At 38.5% G+C, this 19,529-nt stretch overlaps 1 protein-coding gene across 1 annotated transcript in view; it reads left to right on the forward strand.

Moving 5' to 3' along the window:
• NTN1 (netrin 1) overlaps positions 1 to 19,085 on the forward strand; it is a 117,264-nt gene extending 98,179 nt beyond the window's left edge. Inside the window, exons 5-6 of the mRNA XM_015815199.1 lie at positions 5,392 to 5,466; positions 18,737 to 19,085. Of these exons, the coding sequence (XP_015670685.1) occupies positions 5,392 to 5,466; positions 18,737 to 19,065 (404 nt within the window). The 3' untranslated portion in view covers positions 19,066 to 19,085. The remainder of the gene's footprint in view (positions 1 to 5,391; positions 5,467 to 18,736) is intronic.
• The last annotated feature ends 444 nt before the right edge of the window (positions 19,086 to 19,529 follow it).

Here is a 19,529-nt window from a genome sequence, read left to right on the forward strand (position 1 = left end):
ACAAAGGACCAGTAAAATAAATATATTGTAAATATATTTAAAGATGTGGTATTATACCCAGCTATTTCATTCCTATCAACAACCCTGACCTAACCCTAACTTATATCAACTTTATTGCCAACTTATTCTAATAAAAAGCAGATTTCTTCTAGACTTCCCAATATGTTTTCCTTTCTTGCTTAAACAGAAGTGTGAGCCACATTAACTGACACATTCCTCAGTATTCTGAAAAATTCATCAGCTTCCAGTATTCTGAAAAATTCATCCAGCTTCCAGTAATAAGTTTTCCATCCTTGCAGATGTGGAAGGAAGTCCTATGATGATCTGACTTTGATAGTCAATCTCTTTCTATAAAAGCATGAAACCAAAATTAGGAGAATATCCCTCCATAACCAATGGATTATTAAAGGATTGGAACAGATCCATAGTTGTCACAGCAATAGAAATTATATGAAAATGGAAGTAATATGAATACATATTTATTGTATTTATTGTTCTCTTTTCCACATTGTTACAATCAAATGAAAGATTCATAATCAAGGTTCAAGAAAACCCCATTATTGTCAAGTTAGGGTTAATGTAAAATCTGATAGATGGTGAAGCCAAAACGTATATAGCTTTTAATATGATCCATCTGAATTCCAAACCAAATTAAAAACATGCTTTATTTCTATTCTCTAGAATTTCACTAAGGTAGAGTTGTATTGTTGCTGGGGACATTTTTATGGCTTTGTCATTCAGTCAGCAGGAGCTATTGCTAGGTAATCTTAGAAATCATAGAGGAAAAAATAAGGTACAGTATGTCTCCTTGCCATCTGCTTGAAAATTCTTTAAAATCATCTTGTTAGTCCTCAAAAAAACATCTATTACTTGTATGTTTTGCAATATCAGGGATAGGATGAACATACCTTATTCATGCTTCTTTCTGTTTCTATGGAAACTGTGAAGAAACATAAAATGTCTTCATCTGCATTAATTTAATTCAGATAGTCAATAACCAGAGACATTTAACCTTTCTAATAAAGTTTATGGGACAAGCCGAGGTTTAGGATAAATTTTCCAGAAATTACAACTTGTCCAGGAAATGAGAGCATGCACAGTTCTAAGCATCTCACAATTCATCTATGTTACACCACTGCTGTATGAGCTGTATCAGCTTCCAGTTTTTCCCCAGGTGCAATTCAAGTTCTGAATTATTACCCATAAACCCTGAATGACACAGGACCAAGTTATCTTCAGGATTGCCTCTTCCTGAGGAGATCTATCTCTGTTCCACTAGGTCTGATAGGGTGGCTGTGATTCAGGTCCTTTCCCTCAATTGTTGCCATCTAGAGCAGGGATAGTCAACCTTGGCTCTTTTATGACTCGTGGACTTCAACTCCCAGAATTCCTGAGCCAGCTATGCTGGCTATGAGCTATGAGCTATGCTGGCTCAGGAATTCTGGGAGTTGAAGTCCACGAGTCATAAAAGAGCCAAGGTTGACTACCCCTGATCTAGAGGGACCTAGACTGTCCCTACGCTTCTAGCCTTCTGAAAAGCATTGAAAACCTACATTTTACCCTAAGCATTGGGATAGTCTGGATCTGAATACCTGAAAGTTTTTAAGGGTATATGGAAAAGTGTAGCAGCTGGAGGTCTGGAAGTTTTCTGTGTTGATATTTCTGTATTTATTGCTTTTGTTGTTGTTTGTGAGCCACTCAAAATTACATTGTGTACGATGGGAAGATATATAATCTAGGAAATAAACAGAGTGGTGAAAAAGAGACTGAAAGGAAAAATCAAGATAATTAAATAATCCTCACAAGGATATTGAAAAGTACAATAATTGAGGCTCAACTGCAATGTTTTGCCCAATGTAATGAAGGGCCAACTAACATCCAGGAAGCTGTCAAAGTTCAGAAGACTTCCTTAAAACCTGTCCTAACATGGAGCACAAAGACAAGCAGAAAAAGTGTAGGGTAATGTAAGGAATTCTAAAAAACAATTTGAGGGGGAAAACTCAGGAAATAATAAAAACGTAAATGTATTTGAACGGACAAAATCCAGAGCAAGCATTAAGTCATTAGATAGCAACAAAGTGAATAAGAAGCTCAAGGAATGTATAAAGTCTCTTCTACCACAGAAGAGACAGAGACCTGGCCCAGTAGTGACTTTTTCAGGGAATATATTGGAACAACTAAAGCTAATTAAAGTAGCAAATGGAGATATTCCAAACATCGCGAGACAGCATAGAGAAACAAATCACCAAGTCTGGATGGTATCCATCTGAGAATTCTTAAAGAATTCAGCGATGAAATTACTGGCCTCCCAACAAAAGTAGGTATACAAATAGCATAAATTAATCTTTCATTGAAGTACAAAAATATGTCGTAAAATTAAGAGGAAGCAGAAGGATGTAATAGTTCTGGATCTATGTCTTCTGATTTTCTGCCATAGAATTAATTAATGAAAGAGAAATGAAGGCGTAGCTTTAATTAAGAATGAAGGAGCAAGAATAAAGGATAAAAAGTATGAACTGGACTCATCTGTGTTATTGTGATGGCATGTCAGCATAGGAATGCCTGGCTCGCTATGCTTTATTTTAGTGAATGATAATAATGGAAGAATCAAAGATGAGTTTTAGGCAAAAAATTGGAATGAATCTGATCCATCCATTATTCCATCTAATTGGGTTGTTTACTCTGGGTTGGATCGCTACAAAGTCTCTGGGTGTAACTGACCAGATGAAGACAGACAGATGATAGTTTGATGTGTTCGAATCCAATGAGATGACTAGGCAACTTCTTGTGAAGTCATCTGGGATTTGCTAACTCTGTAGAGTCCAAGGGATTGAACTGGAATTTCTGTAGCCCGAATTCTGTAACCTGAATTCTTTTTCTGCCTGTCTGGTTTCTTTGGGCAGTCAAGGATGGGTTTCATGTAGGATTTGAGAGTTAAGAGCCAATGCTAAGGCCATATGGATACGTGGACAAGAGGAAATAATTGCTGCATTGACTCAAGAACATTTAAAAGATTCAGAAGGAAAAGTAGGTAAGACAATCAGGGCTATGAAGTGATCTGGATTTGAATGGAAAGAATTGATTTGAATGAATATATATCATGAGAACCTGTTTGGTATAGTGGTTAAGGCATCAGGCTAGAAACTGGCAGACTTCTAAGCCCGCCTTCAGCACAAGACGAGCTGGGTGACTTTGGGCCAATTACTTTCTCTCAGCCTTAGGAAGGCAGCAATGGCAAACCACTTCTGAAAAACTTTGCCAAAAAAACTACAGGGACTTGTCCAGGCAATCTCCGAGAATGAGACACATTTGCGTGGAAGGGAGAAAACACATATTATTCTAGTCAGCAACTCCTTAAGTAAACAGTATCTTTTCCTGAGCTTGTGCTGTGCGATTTCCCCCCCCCCCAAATTGTTGAAAGAGGCAACATGCTCACTCAAACATCTTTTCACTGTTAAATCAAGTTTGCTTCACAGCTTTAGACCTGGTGGCTGTGAGTTTGCACTCGAGGATGGTGGGGAACAACGAGGTCATTACTCTGATCCTGTGGGATTAAAGAAATCAAAGCTCCCAAATACGTCAGAAGCAGTGCAATAATCAATACACGATTAGTAACATTAAAATGGTACTCAGGTGAGAGCTGATCTGTCTTGAATGTAGGCATGTTTCTCAACTGAGTCATTTTCTCCTCCAAGATTCTGTATTTATCTGTAGATTTTAGTTTATAGGTATTGGGAACCTTTGTATTGATTAGCAGTTCCAGGAGAACTATTCTTCCATTAATCAATAGGGAAGTGATTGAATAATTGCTCAGTGGAAGGAGCACTTGGATTCTGCTTCCTCTGCAGTTATCTGGGACATTCTTCTAATTCTTGGCAGCTTCTAAGCCCCTGTTGCTTCTGACTCTGCTGCCTTTTCTGGAATGAAATAGATTCAAGCTATCAGAATAATGCCAACAAAAATATGAAGCATGACTACATATGTAGAAAGAGCCAGGAGGTCTGAGTTTCTTGGAAAAGCTAGAGTATAATGATTATAGCAGCAAAGGAACCCTGTTGTGATGTTACTGGTTTTTATGTATTATATTTCCATTCTGTATGAAATATGCCAAACATTATTCTAAGTACTTAGCAAGATGGTGATGGTGATTAAACATTTTGTAATATAGCTCTTTATTTGACTGTTGTTTGTCTTCAATAAACTAACAAGATATCAATTCATAGATAGGATACTGCTGGAGATCCCATGTATGCTGCTTTGAGTAGTTTTATAAAGAGAGAGATGTTTTCACACACTCATTTTTCATACATGAGAAAAACGAGGTGTGTACATTGCAGTTTGTTTTACAAGCGCAAAGCATATCTACCACTTCTGTCCTGATTTATTTGAATAAGCTTGAATGTCATCGCAGGGTAAATGCTTTTGGGTATTTCCAGCCGAATAAAGAGCAGGCAGAGCAAGTTGCTAGAGCAAGTCCGTTCAAGTCCCAGCCAATGATGGGAGAGTAAAATGTGACTGTGAGGATCAGCCTTTGATGCACAAAGCATAACTGAGCTCCCCATGTTCCAAGTGATGCAAAATAGCTCCAGCAGGCTCTGCCAAAGTGGCTATGCTGCATCACATTAGTAGCACTGGAACACAGGATGATGTTCAGAAGGAGTAAAACCATTGTATCACAGCAGTAGGGCCTATTAGAAATGAAGCAATCCCACTGGGGCATTTTATTTGCACACTCCAGTAGAGTGGACGCCAAAGGCTTTGCTAATGCTTCATGGGCTGCTAATTTCCTCTCTGACCCCTTTTGTGGAGGGGTGACCCCAGCCAGAATCCTTCTGCAATGAATGCCAAAGCCTGACACAGGTCTGGGTTAGGGGTGACAAAGAGGCCTCTGTGGGCTTTAATCAGGCTCCAGTTTGCCGTTTAAGAACTGGGAAGAGGGGGGGGAGAGAGTTGTGGCTCTCTAAAGATCTGGGTGGTACAATAAGGGAGGCCCCGGGTCTCCCATGGAGGCAGCTGAGTTGCAGCAGGCAGCAGAAGACAGGCTAAAAAATTCATCAGACAAGGAGGGGAGGACAAGAAAGGAGAGGCGGATGGCTTCTTTTGTGAAAGTCTTTCTTTGGAATATAGAAGGTTTTTCAATGAATGCCCCCATTAGATGACCCAATCAGGTCCTGGCAGATGGATCTCCTAGGCACGCTGCTTATTCATAGCAGGCGAAGTTGCTTCTGCTCTCTCACTTCCCTTTCCCTTTCCCTGGGCTGCATCCCTCCTTTCTTCCCACATGCTTTCATGCATATTAAGACTAACTTTATATATGTATGTGTGTGTGTGTGTATATATATATATAGATATAGATATATTTCTTTCTCTTCTTGTCCATCTGCCCCAAAGACTGTGATACCTACTGCAAGGCATCCAAAGGAAAGCTGAAGATAAACATGAAGAAGTATTGCAAGAAAGATTATGGTGAGCAACTCTCTCTCCTCCCCAAACGTCACCCTGGAAATGTTCGGTCTCTGCCTGCCTTGTCACAGAACCTCTTAAAAGTGGCATTTCTTTTTCTGAGACATGGTCAGAATAATCTCTGTTATGTATGGTAAGTGGCTATTGGCCAAAAAAAGACCTTCCTAGCAGTGTGCAATATTGTTTATAACTGAATGCACAATAAAGGACCTGCCAAAGGTTTGAGATGGGCATAAATGGGGGGGGGGAGAGGGAGAACTGAAAGGAAATCAGTGAAACATGCAGCAAAGTATCTTCTGGGACTTTGCTCTGGGACAGCCCCTGACTAGAGCACATTCAACTACCCAAAACACTGAGTAAGTATGGGAAATTTACTATCTTGCCTCTTGGAAGATGGGGAAAAAAAATCTCATAAATTAAAGATTTCATTCATATATTTGAATGGGCAGCTTGTATGTACTGGGAGGTATGTGCCAAGACGGAGCCTTTAGGTTGTGTTCACACAGCATCTTTAACCTCCTTGCACATTGATCAATGTTCTGGATTGACAAAATACATTGAATATAGAAACTGGCCAAGTAGGCTGAGTTGACACACATGCTAAACCACAAGATAAACATGCAAGTAAAACTTCTTTTCATGCTTAGCACATTAAGGACAAATTAAGTGTATTGTATGGAGAGAGTCTTAGAGGGAACCTACTAAAGTTGGAAAGTTTCTTATCAATAATGAAACAAAAGGAAATCCAATGTTGGTAGAAGACTGCCAGGGGGGAAGAAATGCCAGGGAAGGCAAGCACTGGAACTATGCATTTAAAGTGCATTTGTGTGGGTTCTCTTACTAACAAAAGTGAATGATGATGGGAATGACAGCCAAATTTCCTTGGAAACAGGAAGATATGTTCCTGCCACACTCAATATTATTCAATCCCAAATTACTATGATGTGGCTTTGTTTGCCCTCAACATCATGGTCAGGTTACCAGATCCAGTTGGTTGTATGATTTGTGAGGCCAACGACTACTTGATTTCTTTATTTTTACCTGTCAAGAAGGGATAAAATAAAGGAAAAAAAAGATGTCACAGCTTCAACGAATGAATAGAACAGTTGTAAAGTCACAAAGAGGATGAATTAAAAATCTTTCAGGAGGGTTTTTTCATGTAAATGTAGGTAAGTATGTGTGTGTTTAAAAATAAACATACGCTAGGGATTTATAACATGGCTTTAAAAAAAATTGGAATATGGTTGGAAAGAATACAATAGCAATTTTAAACTTTGGTGTTGGAAAAGACTTCTGAAAATGCCATGGACAGCCAAGCAAACAGAGAAATGATCATCGATCAAAATCAGAGTTTTTCACTCAACACACAATTGACCACAGTTAAATTGTATCTTGGGCATATTATGCAAAGATCTAATCCATTTACAACTGTGGGAAAATTGGAAGGAAAAAGAAAGTGACCATCAGCAAGGTGGATGCATTTCATTACAGTGGGGATGGATGTACCCTTGTAACATCTGAAGGGCCAGATAGGGAGACAGATCATTCTGGAGGTCTATATATATGGTTACTAAGACTGAACCTGGCTTGATGGCACAGAATCAATCAATCATCATATATATGACCTTAAGTGCAAGAAAGAAGAGGGAAAGCTCATAAAAGCATGCTTACAGATAAAACTTGGTATATTTATTCCTGTCATGTTCTATAATTAAATGATTAAACAATTAAGTTCCATATACTTTTTGTGCTATAGCTTTTGTATAAAAATACAGGAAGAGTTAAGAATCCTTCAAACCTTTGTGTAATTGATGTAGAATTAGTGTATTGCCAGACTTATAGTATCAATCTTTTTCAGCCATAAAAACTTAAAATTCTAATTGTCTTCCTGTTAGTTTCCAAGTCATTTTTGTCCAAAAGGGAGTTACTTAATGCATAACATCATAGTGATTAAAGTTTCAGTTTTGAGCAGCACATTTCCAACAATACATGAAGCATTGATTTAAGTCACTCAGAGATACACACATACATAGAGCCACGCGATTGGTTATAAACTGTGTAGTCAATTTAAAATGAGAGGCAGAAAGTAATTACAGAGTTGTTAAGTTTGAATGTCCACAAGCATACTTGGAAATGCGTAGACCTATGCAAAACTACTTGGCTTCAACAAAGAAATTTGTGCTGTGGAAGCAACATGATTCGCTTCATTGAAGCGAAGAGGTGAAGTGATTCACCTTGACAAAGCAATTCACATAATCTTAAACCACTTTGGGCAGGGCTTCCAGACTGCATCCAGCAGTGTGCTCTGAATCCACCCAACCTTGAAGAACTTGAACAGTTCATGAGGGGGCTCCAGGCTAGAAGTCTGAACTTCTATTGTTCAAAAATGGTCATTTTGAGGTCAGTGGCAGCGTTCCTTGGAAAGCTGAAGTCCCCTCCCCACCTTAAGCTTTGAATACTGAAATTTCTGAGATTACCTTTATACCCATTTATTAATTTTGCAAGTTCATCCTATATACAAAGCTGATTGGCACTGATGCCTTATGATGGCATATATCACAGTGGAAGATGATAAATTGAATAAAGTTCTCAAGCTTTAATCGGTGTAATTAGAACTTGACATATTTTTTCTGAATTGGTAAAAAGTTATATTTATTCTCTAGAATTGTTATAAGGAGGTTTTTTTTATTTGTGGTTTGTTGTTGGTAATAAGCTATATTAGGTTGTTGGAGCAGAACAGCCTGTAATTAAGAGCAACCATATTATCCAAGACTTGCAAAGGAAAAGTAATTTTATTGACCATGATGGCCTGCAAGTCATTGATAATATGTTGGGCTGGTTTTAATAATAGGCAACTACAAATAACCAGTCTTTATGTTGATGGCTGATGGGGCATCACTGTAGGTTACACTAGAGAATATTTTAGGGCTGAGGGCTTTATGAACCCCACAGAAATCTTCAAAGTGTACAAACGTACCAGTTTGGTCTAGCAGCAGGCTAGACACCAAGAGATCATGAGTTGTAGTCCTGCTTTAGGCATGAAAGTCAGCCAGATGACTTTGGACCAGTCACTTTTTCTCAGCCCAACTCACCCCACAGGGTTGCTGTTATGAGAAAAATAGGAGTAGGAAATAATATTGTGTGTGTTTGTTGCCTTGAGTTATTTATTAAAATAATAAAAGCAGGATTATTATTTTTTAAAAAGGTGACATTCATGCCTCTTTCTCTTTCATGTGCCCAGACAGGGATACTTTATTAAACCTACAGAGCCTTCATCCTACTTCTACTTAGACATGGTTTTCTTGGGCTTCTTTGGATTGAGGGATAGGGGGGAAAAATAACTTCATCTTCTTCCCTCTCCTCACACCCAGTCACTGAACTTAATTGATGATTATAAGCCTCTTTCTTCAATTGATGGCTGATCAGCAATAAGGGGAGGAAAAGAGATTCCTGAATGCAGCAGAGAGCAATGAAGCATGAAGGTATGAGAAATGATTAATTTATTGTGGTGCTGAAATGGAGACTGAGGAAACCATGGTCAAGAACAGTCAGAACATAGATCTAGCACTCATGTGGAAGAGTGTGTTCCTCTTACGCATCTTGCCTGGTAACCAGCTGCATGGGTTGAGGGGAAGGCAGGAAAAATGGGAAAGATGGCTTTCTATTGGCTTACTCACCAGATCTCTGATTGGCTCCAGGTGACCAGAAACCTGGAGGTAAAGAAATGGCTCCCCCAGCTGCTTATTGGAGGGAGAAATGGCAATTTATTTATTCAATTTCTATAGCTGCCCATCTCAGTTAGTGACTCTGGGCAGCATACAATGTAAAAACATTAAACAACACAGGGTAAATATATATGGGCACCAAATAAGGCTATTGCCATAGATGTTAATATAGCTAAGCTAGAATAGATAATATGGTTTTAATCAGAGGGCTTAATCATCTTTCCAATCATACCTCCTTTGCAGTCCCTCCCATGTTAAGGGGATAGTCTGATGGATATATATCCACTTGCAGCTGAGCTATTAGTAGAAGGGAAAGCAAAATTAGAGGTATCCATCAGTCACTTTACTACTTTACCCACTTTACTACTGTAAGGACAGCACTGATCTCATTACTATATAATCACAGGATTTGGCAATTAGGGCAATACAACCATCCTCGAGGTAAGAGGAAAGCCACAAATCCTTGGCTTCAATGTATTTTGCAAAGTTGCAAGAGGAAAGGCTTATCTGTGTGCACTGCTTGAGGTTTCAGAGGAACAGATGGAGGCATACGAACACATAAATGCAAATATTAAAATATATGAACTTGTTATCTGTTACACATATTCTAGTAACTCTCAGCTTCCACAATATCCCGTTTTCAAATGATTGGCAACTTTAGTTTGTTCTCGCAAAGCATCAGCAAAGAAAAACTCTCTTAACATTTGCACCAGGAGTAAGTAGCAGAAACTGGTTAATTCCTGACTCTGCCTTGACTCTCTTCTACATAACCCATATACTTTTTTTTTTTTTGCACCCATTTGCCTGACCTTGGAAACAATAGTAAGGCTGCAGCAAATGAACGTTTCTTTCTATCAACTATTTTGATACTTCTGGAGGCGATATAAAAATCAATAGAGTGGGGTAACCCATTCTATTACTCACAGTTTATTTCCATTAGTACAATTCGTATACCTTTGGATGCAACAAGGCTTTTATCCTTAAACCTAAAGTTAGGATTACCACACACCATTTGTTAGAGACATATAATCTAACTTGAAAAAAAAATGTCCTTTATTTATCCTACAAGGTGAAGAAATCGTTCCCCAGTTCAGAACCAAGCATAAGGATTTTCCATTGCAAGGAATGGCTCTTTTGTAGCTGTATGTGACATAATATAATGTTATATATAACAAATTATGCTGCTTTTGTTATTCCCTCCCCTCCCCCCAAGCAACTTAAGTCAATGAAAAACAATTCAATGAAAAACAAAATAAATAACACTGATGAAAAAAAATCCAGTGGTTGAAGCTGCTGGTTACTGCAGACATTGCTAGTAAACTGTGGGTTTCCTTGAATTAGTCATTGCTTGGAGAGCGTCTTGCATGGTGAGATTAACCCTTTTTTTAATGTGTCATTTTTTCTCTCTCTTTTTTCCATCTTTTGATATTTCTTCCCATAACACATTTTGTTTCCCTGCCTTCCTTTTCCTATGCTGCTATCCCTTCCCCTTTCCCCCATTTTCTTCTTATGTGTTTTCATATCATATATTTCTCTGTATGAGAATGGTTGGTGTGTGCTACATGAACACAGGGATCCAATAATTCTATCAATGCTGTATCTTATTGTATAGTCAAGTCACTTTAATATGCAGTTATTAAACAATTCATTTTATTTCTTGCCCTGCACTGATTTAAAACCTTTGGTATATGTACACAAACATATTTATGCATAAACATATGCACATGTATCACTCCACTCCGGTGGAGTAAGAATCCCCAGGACTAGTTTCATCTGGAGCTGGCAATGCTAGGTTGATAAGGTGAGCAAATAGACATTGCCAAGACTTTTATTCTCTATATTTTTTTATCCTTTCATTTTGTGGGAATTATTTTAAAACCTGGGTCAATTTTCTTCCCAGTAAGTAGAGAATATCCTTGATTTCCACAGAATTTCAAGGTTTACTTACCTAACTGCTGAATGGCAGTCCTTTTTACATCAGCCCATAATTATTTTGCTATGCCATACACTGATTCTAAACTATTTGTGATTTCACTCTGGCACTTTAAATTATCCTACAAAGCATTCCTATTGTAAAACTAAAATTAAGCTGAACTTAGCTTTTAACATCACTGAAACAAGCAGAAGTGCATTTTTCTGACATATGTCAGTGGATGAGAAAATTATGTTGTTCCTTTTTTATGAATATGCCAGGGTCGCAGAGTAAAAGAAGTAATACATGTTCTTAAAGGGATATTCATGGTATCATTGGCATTTTGTAAAACTGCAAGTAAATTTAGCATGGGCATCTAAACAAGGGAGAACTGTAAGGTGGCCCTCCAGAAGTTTGACTGTATTGCACAACATCTTTCGATAGTAGCCATACAGTCTAGAGTTCATAAGAGTGGCTCTGTAAGATCTATCTGTGTAAAGTTTTTTATATTACAACCAGAGGATCAGTATATAGGGAAGAAAAGGAGGAATTGGTGATTCTGGTTTCTACAGTAGTAGAATGAACATGTGAAAAACTACCAAGTCAATCAGACTTTTTAAAAATGCAAAATCTGCCCAGACCTTATGCTTATTATGAGCAAAATCTCCTGACAGTACTTTCATGTGCTAGTAGCATGGTAGTTTTTGTAATCATATTTTTAGGTGAGGACACAATATTAAAAAAAGAAAAAAAAAGTCCAGCTGCGAAACTGCAGAATAGGTTACCCAGAAGGACAATGAAGACTTTTTTATGGATTTCCCAGCAGGAAGCCAATTAGAAGACTGTTTTCTTGAACTTTATGATAACAGCTCTGAATATCCTAAAAAGCCCTAATTAGACTGAATGTGGCTATTCCCTTATGTGCTGAATTGAGGTGCTATCATCTAGACAACTAGCTTAACGTCCTTTTAATTTGCTGCTTGAAAGATGATAGTATTTTTCAAAAAGCAAACAAAAACAAAAGGAAAACCCTCTGTCTTAGTTATATTTCAAGTTTCACAAGAAAATTATATTTTGTTCAAATATTTAGGACCGAGAACATTCAGAGAGAATTTAATTCCAAACTATCTTTATTTTGGCATATCCCAACACTGGTTTACTTCTGAGATAAATGAATTGCTTTGCTTACCTACAGCAGGAAGGCAGGAGGAAAATGAGCTCCTAGCTTTGGAAAGTCTGTGGGAAAAATTAATGCATAGCTAAGTAGTACTTTACTAAGGCACTACAAGCCAAGAGATCTTGTTTGCAGTGGGACATACTGAGGACATCACAACTTCCTGGAGAACTGAAAGAGAAGCAACTGTGGTCCATTAGGAAATAATAGCCTTCTAGTTAAAAAGCCCTGTTGCCAGACTGTATCTTTACAGCTCTATTTCTCCATCCTTTTTTGACATTTTATGGCAGACTTGCAAAACATGAAGTCCTCCGTATTTGCAGTTTCCCAGTTCCGTCAAACCAAATCAGAACAGTGCTTAGGATTATGGGAAGTTATAGTACAAAATAAGGTGTCAAATATTTAGGAAGTCATAGCAGGGTTGGAGGAGAGACAGAAAGACTTGTTATTATGCATAGTTTTAAAGATAGCAAACTCAATAATCCATTGACAGACCTAACCCTAACCCATTGACAGACTATCTCCTCAGAAAGTCTTACCACCTTTTGCAGCTCACTCAAGTATTTTGGAACTGTAAGCATATTGTAGCACAGTGTCTGACTCTCATCAGACGATTCCTTTTTTTACTAGCTGTATCCAATACCAGTGCAAAAAAATAGAAAATCCTAGAATTAAACACAGTTCCAGTGAGATTCTTTGCCATTGTCTTAGACTGAGGATCGCCAAAACTTCAAGGACTTGAAGTACAAGCTATTAATGCTTGAAGACTAGAGAGAGTTTTGATTATGGGTGTCAAGAAACTATTCCCCCCTCCCCTCCAATCATGAAGTGCTAAATCACCTAGTCTTGGTTTTAGCATGAGTGAGACATAACGATCCAACTTGCTTCCATTAAAAAAAAAAAAGTTCAAGTAGCTGAGCACTGTTATTGTTCAGTTTGGATCATTTTTCTTCTCTTAACCGTAAGAACGTTGTAGGCTTTTCAACTTTAAGAGCCCATATAGTATTGGATGTTGCATCAAGAGCATCTGTGTGACTGTCCATCCTGCCTCCCTCCCTGTGGTCACCAGGAAGGCAAAGTGAAAGGGAGAAAGGATGAGATCTTTCTCCCCACTTGACTGCCTCCTTCTAATTTATCAATGGGAGAAGGGCCCTTTGATCATCTTTTCCATGATTAATGGGCATGGGATTCCTGGAAGATGCAAGCAAACACATCAGAAAGCACCAGGATAGGGATTGTGCAAAGGACCTCTTTCTTCACCATCACCACCCCCACCCCCACCAACAACAGCAACAAAAACAACAACCCATTTATTATTTATAGGACTCTCAGCTACACATTCTCATAAATTTTGAAGAAAAGGCATGTTTTGCTGTTAGTGCATATATAAACTCACCTTTATTAATAACTTACCTGGTAAAAAAGAGATATAAACTGAAAACCACCACAAACTGCATATACTCCAAATCAATTCTTAAAATTCTACTAAAGACAGGTAGATTTAAATACAAGGCACAGTCAAACGATGAGCAACAATGAAATACTATTGTGGTGGGGTAGTGGAAGTTCTTTCATCTTTGATTTTTCATACAGAAATAACTGATGGTTAATTTAAAAATAGCGATACGAAGAATCAAAAGCAGAAGTGTCAATTCAAGCTAAATGCAATGGCATATGGGGACACCTTTGGTATCCCAGGAAATCATTAACACCTGTTCAATTGAGATGTCATTATCCCCCCCCCCCCAAAAGGAATACAGGGAGACTATGTGTTCCTTAACTGGTTTGTGTAATGCTATATGTAGATTGAGAAAGACAAGAGAAGGTTTCAGTTTCCTGGGGTCTTTAATCTCTTAATGCTGATGCATTGTTTATTCCATTCTACTTCACTATTTCACATAAACCTGAGTAGGCAAACATGCATACATTTCTATTTTCTATTCTAGGCAGATGGAATTGTAGTATTTCAGGTAGATATGCACCTTGGTTTATTTCCAAAAACCCTGACATCTTTTTGGTGAAATTAGTCATCCAACAGGAGTATGCCTTATCTCATTCTGCAGGCTCAAGTCTAGAAAGCCCTCACCAAATATTCCAGAACTGTAGACTAGGCTGAGAAGTTGACTAAACTAGAATGTAAAATAAACAAACTAACAAACTGAAGAAGGTAGTGAACGACTATTGTTGTCAAGAAAACTGTATGGGTATCAACATGAAGCCACCAGGAGTAAAGTTTGATTTGAAGACGATTTCATTTTACTTTGGTTCTGAGATAGACAGTCCAATGGAACTTTTATTTCACAAAACATCAGTGAGAACCTAGCAAGAAGCATTGCCTTCCCACCAGTCAATTCTTATATTTATTAAGAAAAAATAGTGTGTGTAAGTAAGAGTGTACATGTTTAGATGTGCAAGAGAGGGTAAATTGCAGGGGGAGGGTTCCTGTCCAAAAGGTGAGATCACCACCCTAGTTGCAAACTTCTTTGGAAAAATCTTTCTTTCATGAAGACTCTGGTTAGTCATCCTCTTTGTTGAAAGGCAGTTGTTCATGGGAAAAAAAATGTTTTCAAAAGATTTAAAAAAGTGTTCCACATTTTAGCCCCAAACTCCTGGGGATAGCAATGCCAGAGAGAAAGAAAGAAGAAACATATGCTATTCTAATAACTCTTCTGCGAAACATATACTGTAATACGGTAAAGCTATGCTTTGTGCTAGGAGGATTTTCCAAGGGCGACAACTACGGTACAATTTCTTGCCGCTGTATGCCTCTGCGTGTAATGTGGGAAATCTCTGTGACAGATCAGCTTCTGACAGGATGCTCGTAAGCCACAGGGGAAGGGGGCACAGCCAAATCTGTTAAAACCATGTAAAGGCAAAATGAATCACACAATTGCAAAAGCTATGTTGAAGATGTTTAAATTTAAATGAAACAAAAGAAAACCATATAAATCTGTTCCCATTTCAAAGATTAAAAAATTAATGATGATTGTTGCTACAAAGAGGGTGGACATTATTTTTTTACTATGATTTAAATTTCTACGCTGCCCCACTCCAAATGCCTCTGGGCTTGCCAATAATAGGAACTAGAATAGCTGCTAAGAGCCAATAGGGATTAATCGGACAGCTTTAAACCTGTACACACTGGAAGAGATGGGAAGGTGTTTCAAATGACTATAATGAATAGCCCTTTGAAACCAAGGTTTGGTTTAGTTTGATAGTCTTGCCTTTATTTAATATAAGACTGAAATAACATATTTTGTATTCAAAGAACTTTTCCCCCCCTTACTATTTTAAAGGTTTTTTTGATATATCTTTGAAATTTCAATGGATGAAAATTCTGAATGCAGAATAACTTCTCCCATACCACAATAACCATTAAGAATTCTTATTTATACATTATACAGTGTCTAACATGCTGGAAAAGAAGCAAGCCATTTAAAGTACAATCTTGTTGGCATCTACAAGCAAAATTAAGCAGGACTTTATCTCAATGGGGTTAGCATGTGTGTAGGTGGTGCCTTCTTTCATTTTGTGAAGTGGTCACAATTTCTCAGTGCCTATAGTACTATAGTGCCATCTGGTGGTTGGTTAGTAGCACGTTAATGACCAATGTGGCTCCAATCTCCTTTCAGTACTGTATATTTATTGGGTGTGCATCAGTCCTCAGCACAGTAATTCTTTAAAAATCTTGCAAGAAGATCAAAGCTGATAAAGACCATAGCAAACAAACTTTCCCAAATTATAAGTATTTGGTGTGAATGTTTATCTTGCCTATTTCTTACCGATATTAGCCTTTCTCTGGAGAGAAAGCTCTTCTCAGCTAAAACACGTCATCCTTGAGGTCTCCTTATTCTTCTACCCATAATCCACCCATTTTCCCACAGCTTTTGCTTGAGTATAATAGTTGGAGCCCTGCCTAGGCTGCGAATGCAGCTGGCATTCTGAGAAATGCAAATTTACCATAAGAGGAAGTCTTCTTCAACATTTAGAGAAACAATAAAAGTGGGATATAAATAAATAAATAAAATTAGAACTGTTTACTGTTTTTCTTGAACAGTACAGCTGGCAATCCACAGAGGAGGATGGGAAGCCCAACTTTTTCTGGTCACCATCTCAAAAGTATGCACATCTAAGATACATTTAGAAAAAGCTGAATCTGTATGTCAGAAGTAGTGTGCCCAGGAGCCCAGGCAAGAAAAAAAAATGCCGCTTACTTTCTTTGGGTCTTTGCCTTGGGGATGGGGGGGAGGGAGAATTGCTGGAAAGCAGTATCTTGTGGAGCTGCTTATGGGGGCTTCTGCTGCTTGCTCTCTTTGCTGCCCCCCCCTCCCCACTGCCATTGTAAATGAGTTCTCCCTGCTACCAGGATGGAGATTGAACGGGATAGCTTTCAGGCTCAAAGGACAAGCTTTTTAATGAATGGAACCAGATGGAGTTATCTCTGGTGGATTCTTCCTTTCCCCTGCTGTGAGAGGTTCTCAACCCTGTTAACCAGCTAGCTTGGAAGTTTTCTTTTAGGCAAATGCCTCTTTGAGCTCTTGGCAGGCAACCAGGCAATAGTAGGCCTGTCAGCAGGTGAAAGACAGATTAGGATAAGGCGTGCTGCTCTTACACAAGATGAGAGCTTCCCTGCCTTTCTGCAGGCTGCTTCTTCCCCTGGGCTGGAGGGGGAGGAAGAGCAGCTTCTTAGAGATCTACTTCTAATGGTCCAGCTGTTCCTCACCTCCTTTCCAGGCAGCTGGCAGTGGCTGCTCTTTTCTCACTCACCAGTGAACTATTTAGGCACCCACGGCTTCTGCAGGCAAGGCATTCTGTGGAGGGCATCAATGGCAGTGCATGAGGCACTTTCCTAGGATGGAGCACTGCTGGCATTTGTGTGTCAGCTCTTCTGCCTGCTACTTGACATAGTCAACGCAGGGTCCTCCTAAGAGCCTGCAAAGCCTGCAAATGACTGCAGCCTTTGGGAACTGGCTGGAACTGTTCAACCTGCAAGTCTGAGGTTGGCTGCCACTGTTACTCACCAAGGAAAGGTGAAAGATGAAAATGGAAGTCAATCTCAACTATGGGAGAGGCCCATGTTCACTATTGATTGAATTTTGTGCCACCCATCTCTCCCATCTAAAGCGACTCTGGGCATCTTACAATGTAAACAATATAGTGCTATCCAATGACTGCAGTATCCTCAATTGCACAAAATGTAGTTCAATCTGAATTCAGCACCAAATCATTACACAGCAATAACAATCTTCTCTTCTGAAATATTTCACTGTTTCATTCCAGGCTTGCTTGGTTTTAATTTTTGATACTGTTGAAGATCTGAGATTATTTGATTAATTTATGATTAATTCTTCCCTCTATTTCACTGTAGTATCAAATTTCTTCTTCCTCCTTACTATGTATACTTCTTGATTTCTGAGATTCTAATTAGCTTCTACTCAAAATAAAATAGGATAGCTTATTAATCTCATCAAATGTAAGATTCTTTACAGGAGTTGGTTCATGATAAGCCAAAACAACACAAAGTGGCAACGTCTTGGGTGAGTTTTTGTTTCTCCCCTACCCCTTCTCTTTGTTGAAAATGAAAGTGGTGCCTTTTGTTACCATGGCCACTTTCATCATATTGGGCCACAACAGTCTGGTTTCTGTCTCTTTCTCTCTTTTAATGTCTTCCCGTCGTTGTTAGGCTTGGAATATAGTACATCATCACAAAGAAGGAAAAGTAGGAAGAAAAGTCTCTAGATCATGACAAAGAGAGGAAAAAGATTGAACATATATTCTCATATATTCTTTGCTTGGGGCAGCCAGGTTGAAGTATTGAATCATTTACAGAAAAAATCTTCTGTAAGAGAGATTTAGTAATCATTGGAAGATATGAACAAAATACTTAAATAGGTTGGTGAATAAGCCTTTTGGGGATGCAAACATCATACTGAAGCATAAATCAGCCAGACAATCTGCATCTGAACAACCTATGCATGCCCCTTGCCCCCAAACCCCATATACAGATAAAAGTTAAAACCATTCATTTTTAAAGTATTGTAAATGTGTAAATGACCAGGCTAAGCATGCTGTGTGAACACTGGAGCCAAATATTATACCCAGAACTATATATTCTCTCTAAATGTAATATAATCTTAATATAATCTCTCTTAAAAATAGGAATGCACAAATAATAATTTAAAGAACTATTCCGTTTTTAAATCAATAACCCAGATTGAATTATTATTGAATTATTAAAGTAAGCACCGCTTTTCATTTTGAACTGAATGTGTGACCCTCAGCCAAGCACAAGGAATTAAACATTAGGGGCATACAAAACCCTAACAGAAATCACATTACATTTCTGTGTAATGGGTAAACACATGCAAATCTTGCTTTCCACTGTAACTTGTGCTTGACTATCTTGAGGATAACTGCAAAATCCATGAAAGAAATGACCTTCTCCTGACTTTCTGTCTCCAGCTGTCCAGATCCACATCCTGAAAGCAGAGAAAGCTGCAGAATGGTGGAAGTTCACAGTCAACATCATCTCTGTTTACAAGCAAGGGGTGAATAGGATACGGCGTGGTGACCAGATCCTCTGGATACGCTCCAAGGACATTGCCTGCAAGTGTCCCAAGATCAAGCCTATGAAGAAATATTTGTTACTGGGCCATGATGAGAACTCTCCAGATCAGAATGGCATTGTAGCTGACAAAAGCAGCCTTGTGATACAGTGGAGGGACACATGGGCCAGGCGACTGAGGAAGTTCCAGCAACGAGAAAAGAAGGGGAAATGCAAGAAAGCCTAGAGGGGAGATCAGAGACAAGAAAAGACTGCACATCCTTTCGTGTCCGAGTCAGAGCAGATGAGGTGGGATTAGGAACACTGGCAAGAAGCTCACTTTGCAATTTATATGCAACTGGGTGGGGAGGACAAGTGAGGAATTAATAGCCTGTGAGTTATGCCCATTTTGACCCTCATAAATACAAAACCCACACAAAAACTAGTGAGAAAACTAATTGTAAATCCCTACTCACCATAGTAACAAATATTAGATCAGTTACTACTTCCCGTTCTCCCATTTGATTTCCTTTTTTTTCACATTTTTCTCAAATCATTTTGGTCTGAAGGATGATGAACTGCCTTAAATTCACCACATTAACTACTTCTCAATTCCAAACATAAGAACCAACCAGCTTGTCATTGAAAAGAACGATACTGTTCAGAAACTATCCTCTTATATTTCTTCACTTGCAGATTGGTCTTGGTAGG

This window comes from Protobothrops mucrosquamatus, unplaced genomic scaffold (assembly GCF_001527695.2).
Source record: "Protobothrops mucrosquamatus isolate PMUCROS unplaced genomic scaffold, P.Mucros_1.0 scaffold325, whole genome shotgun sequence".
Taxonomy (NCBI): Eukaryota; Metazoa; Chordata; class Lepidosauria; order Squamata; family Viperidae; genus Protobothrops; species Protobothrops mucrosquamatus.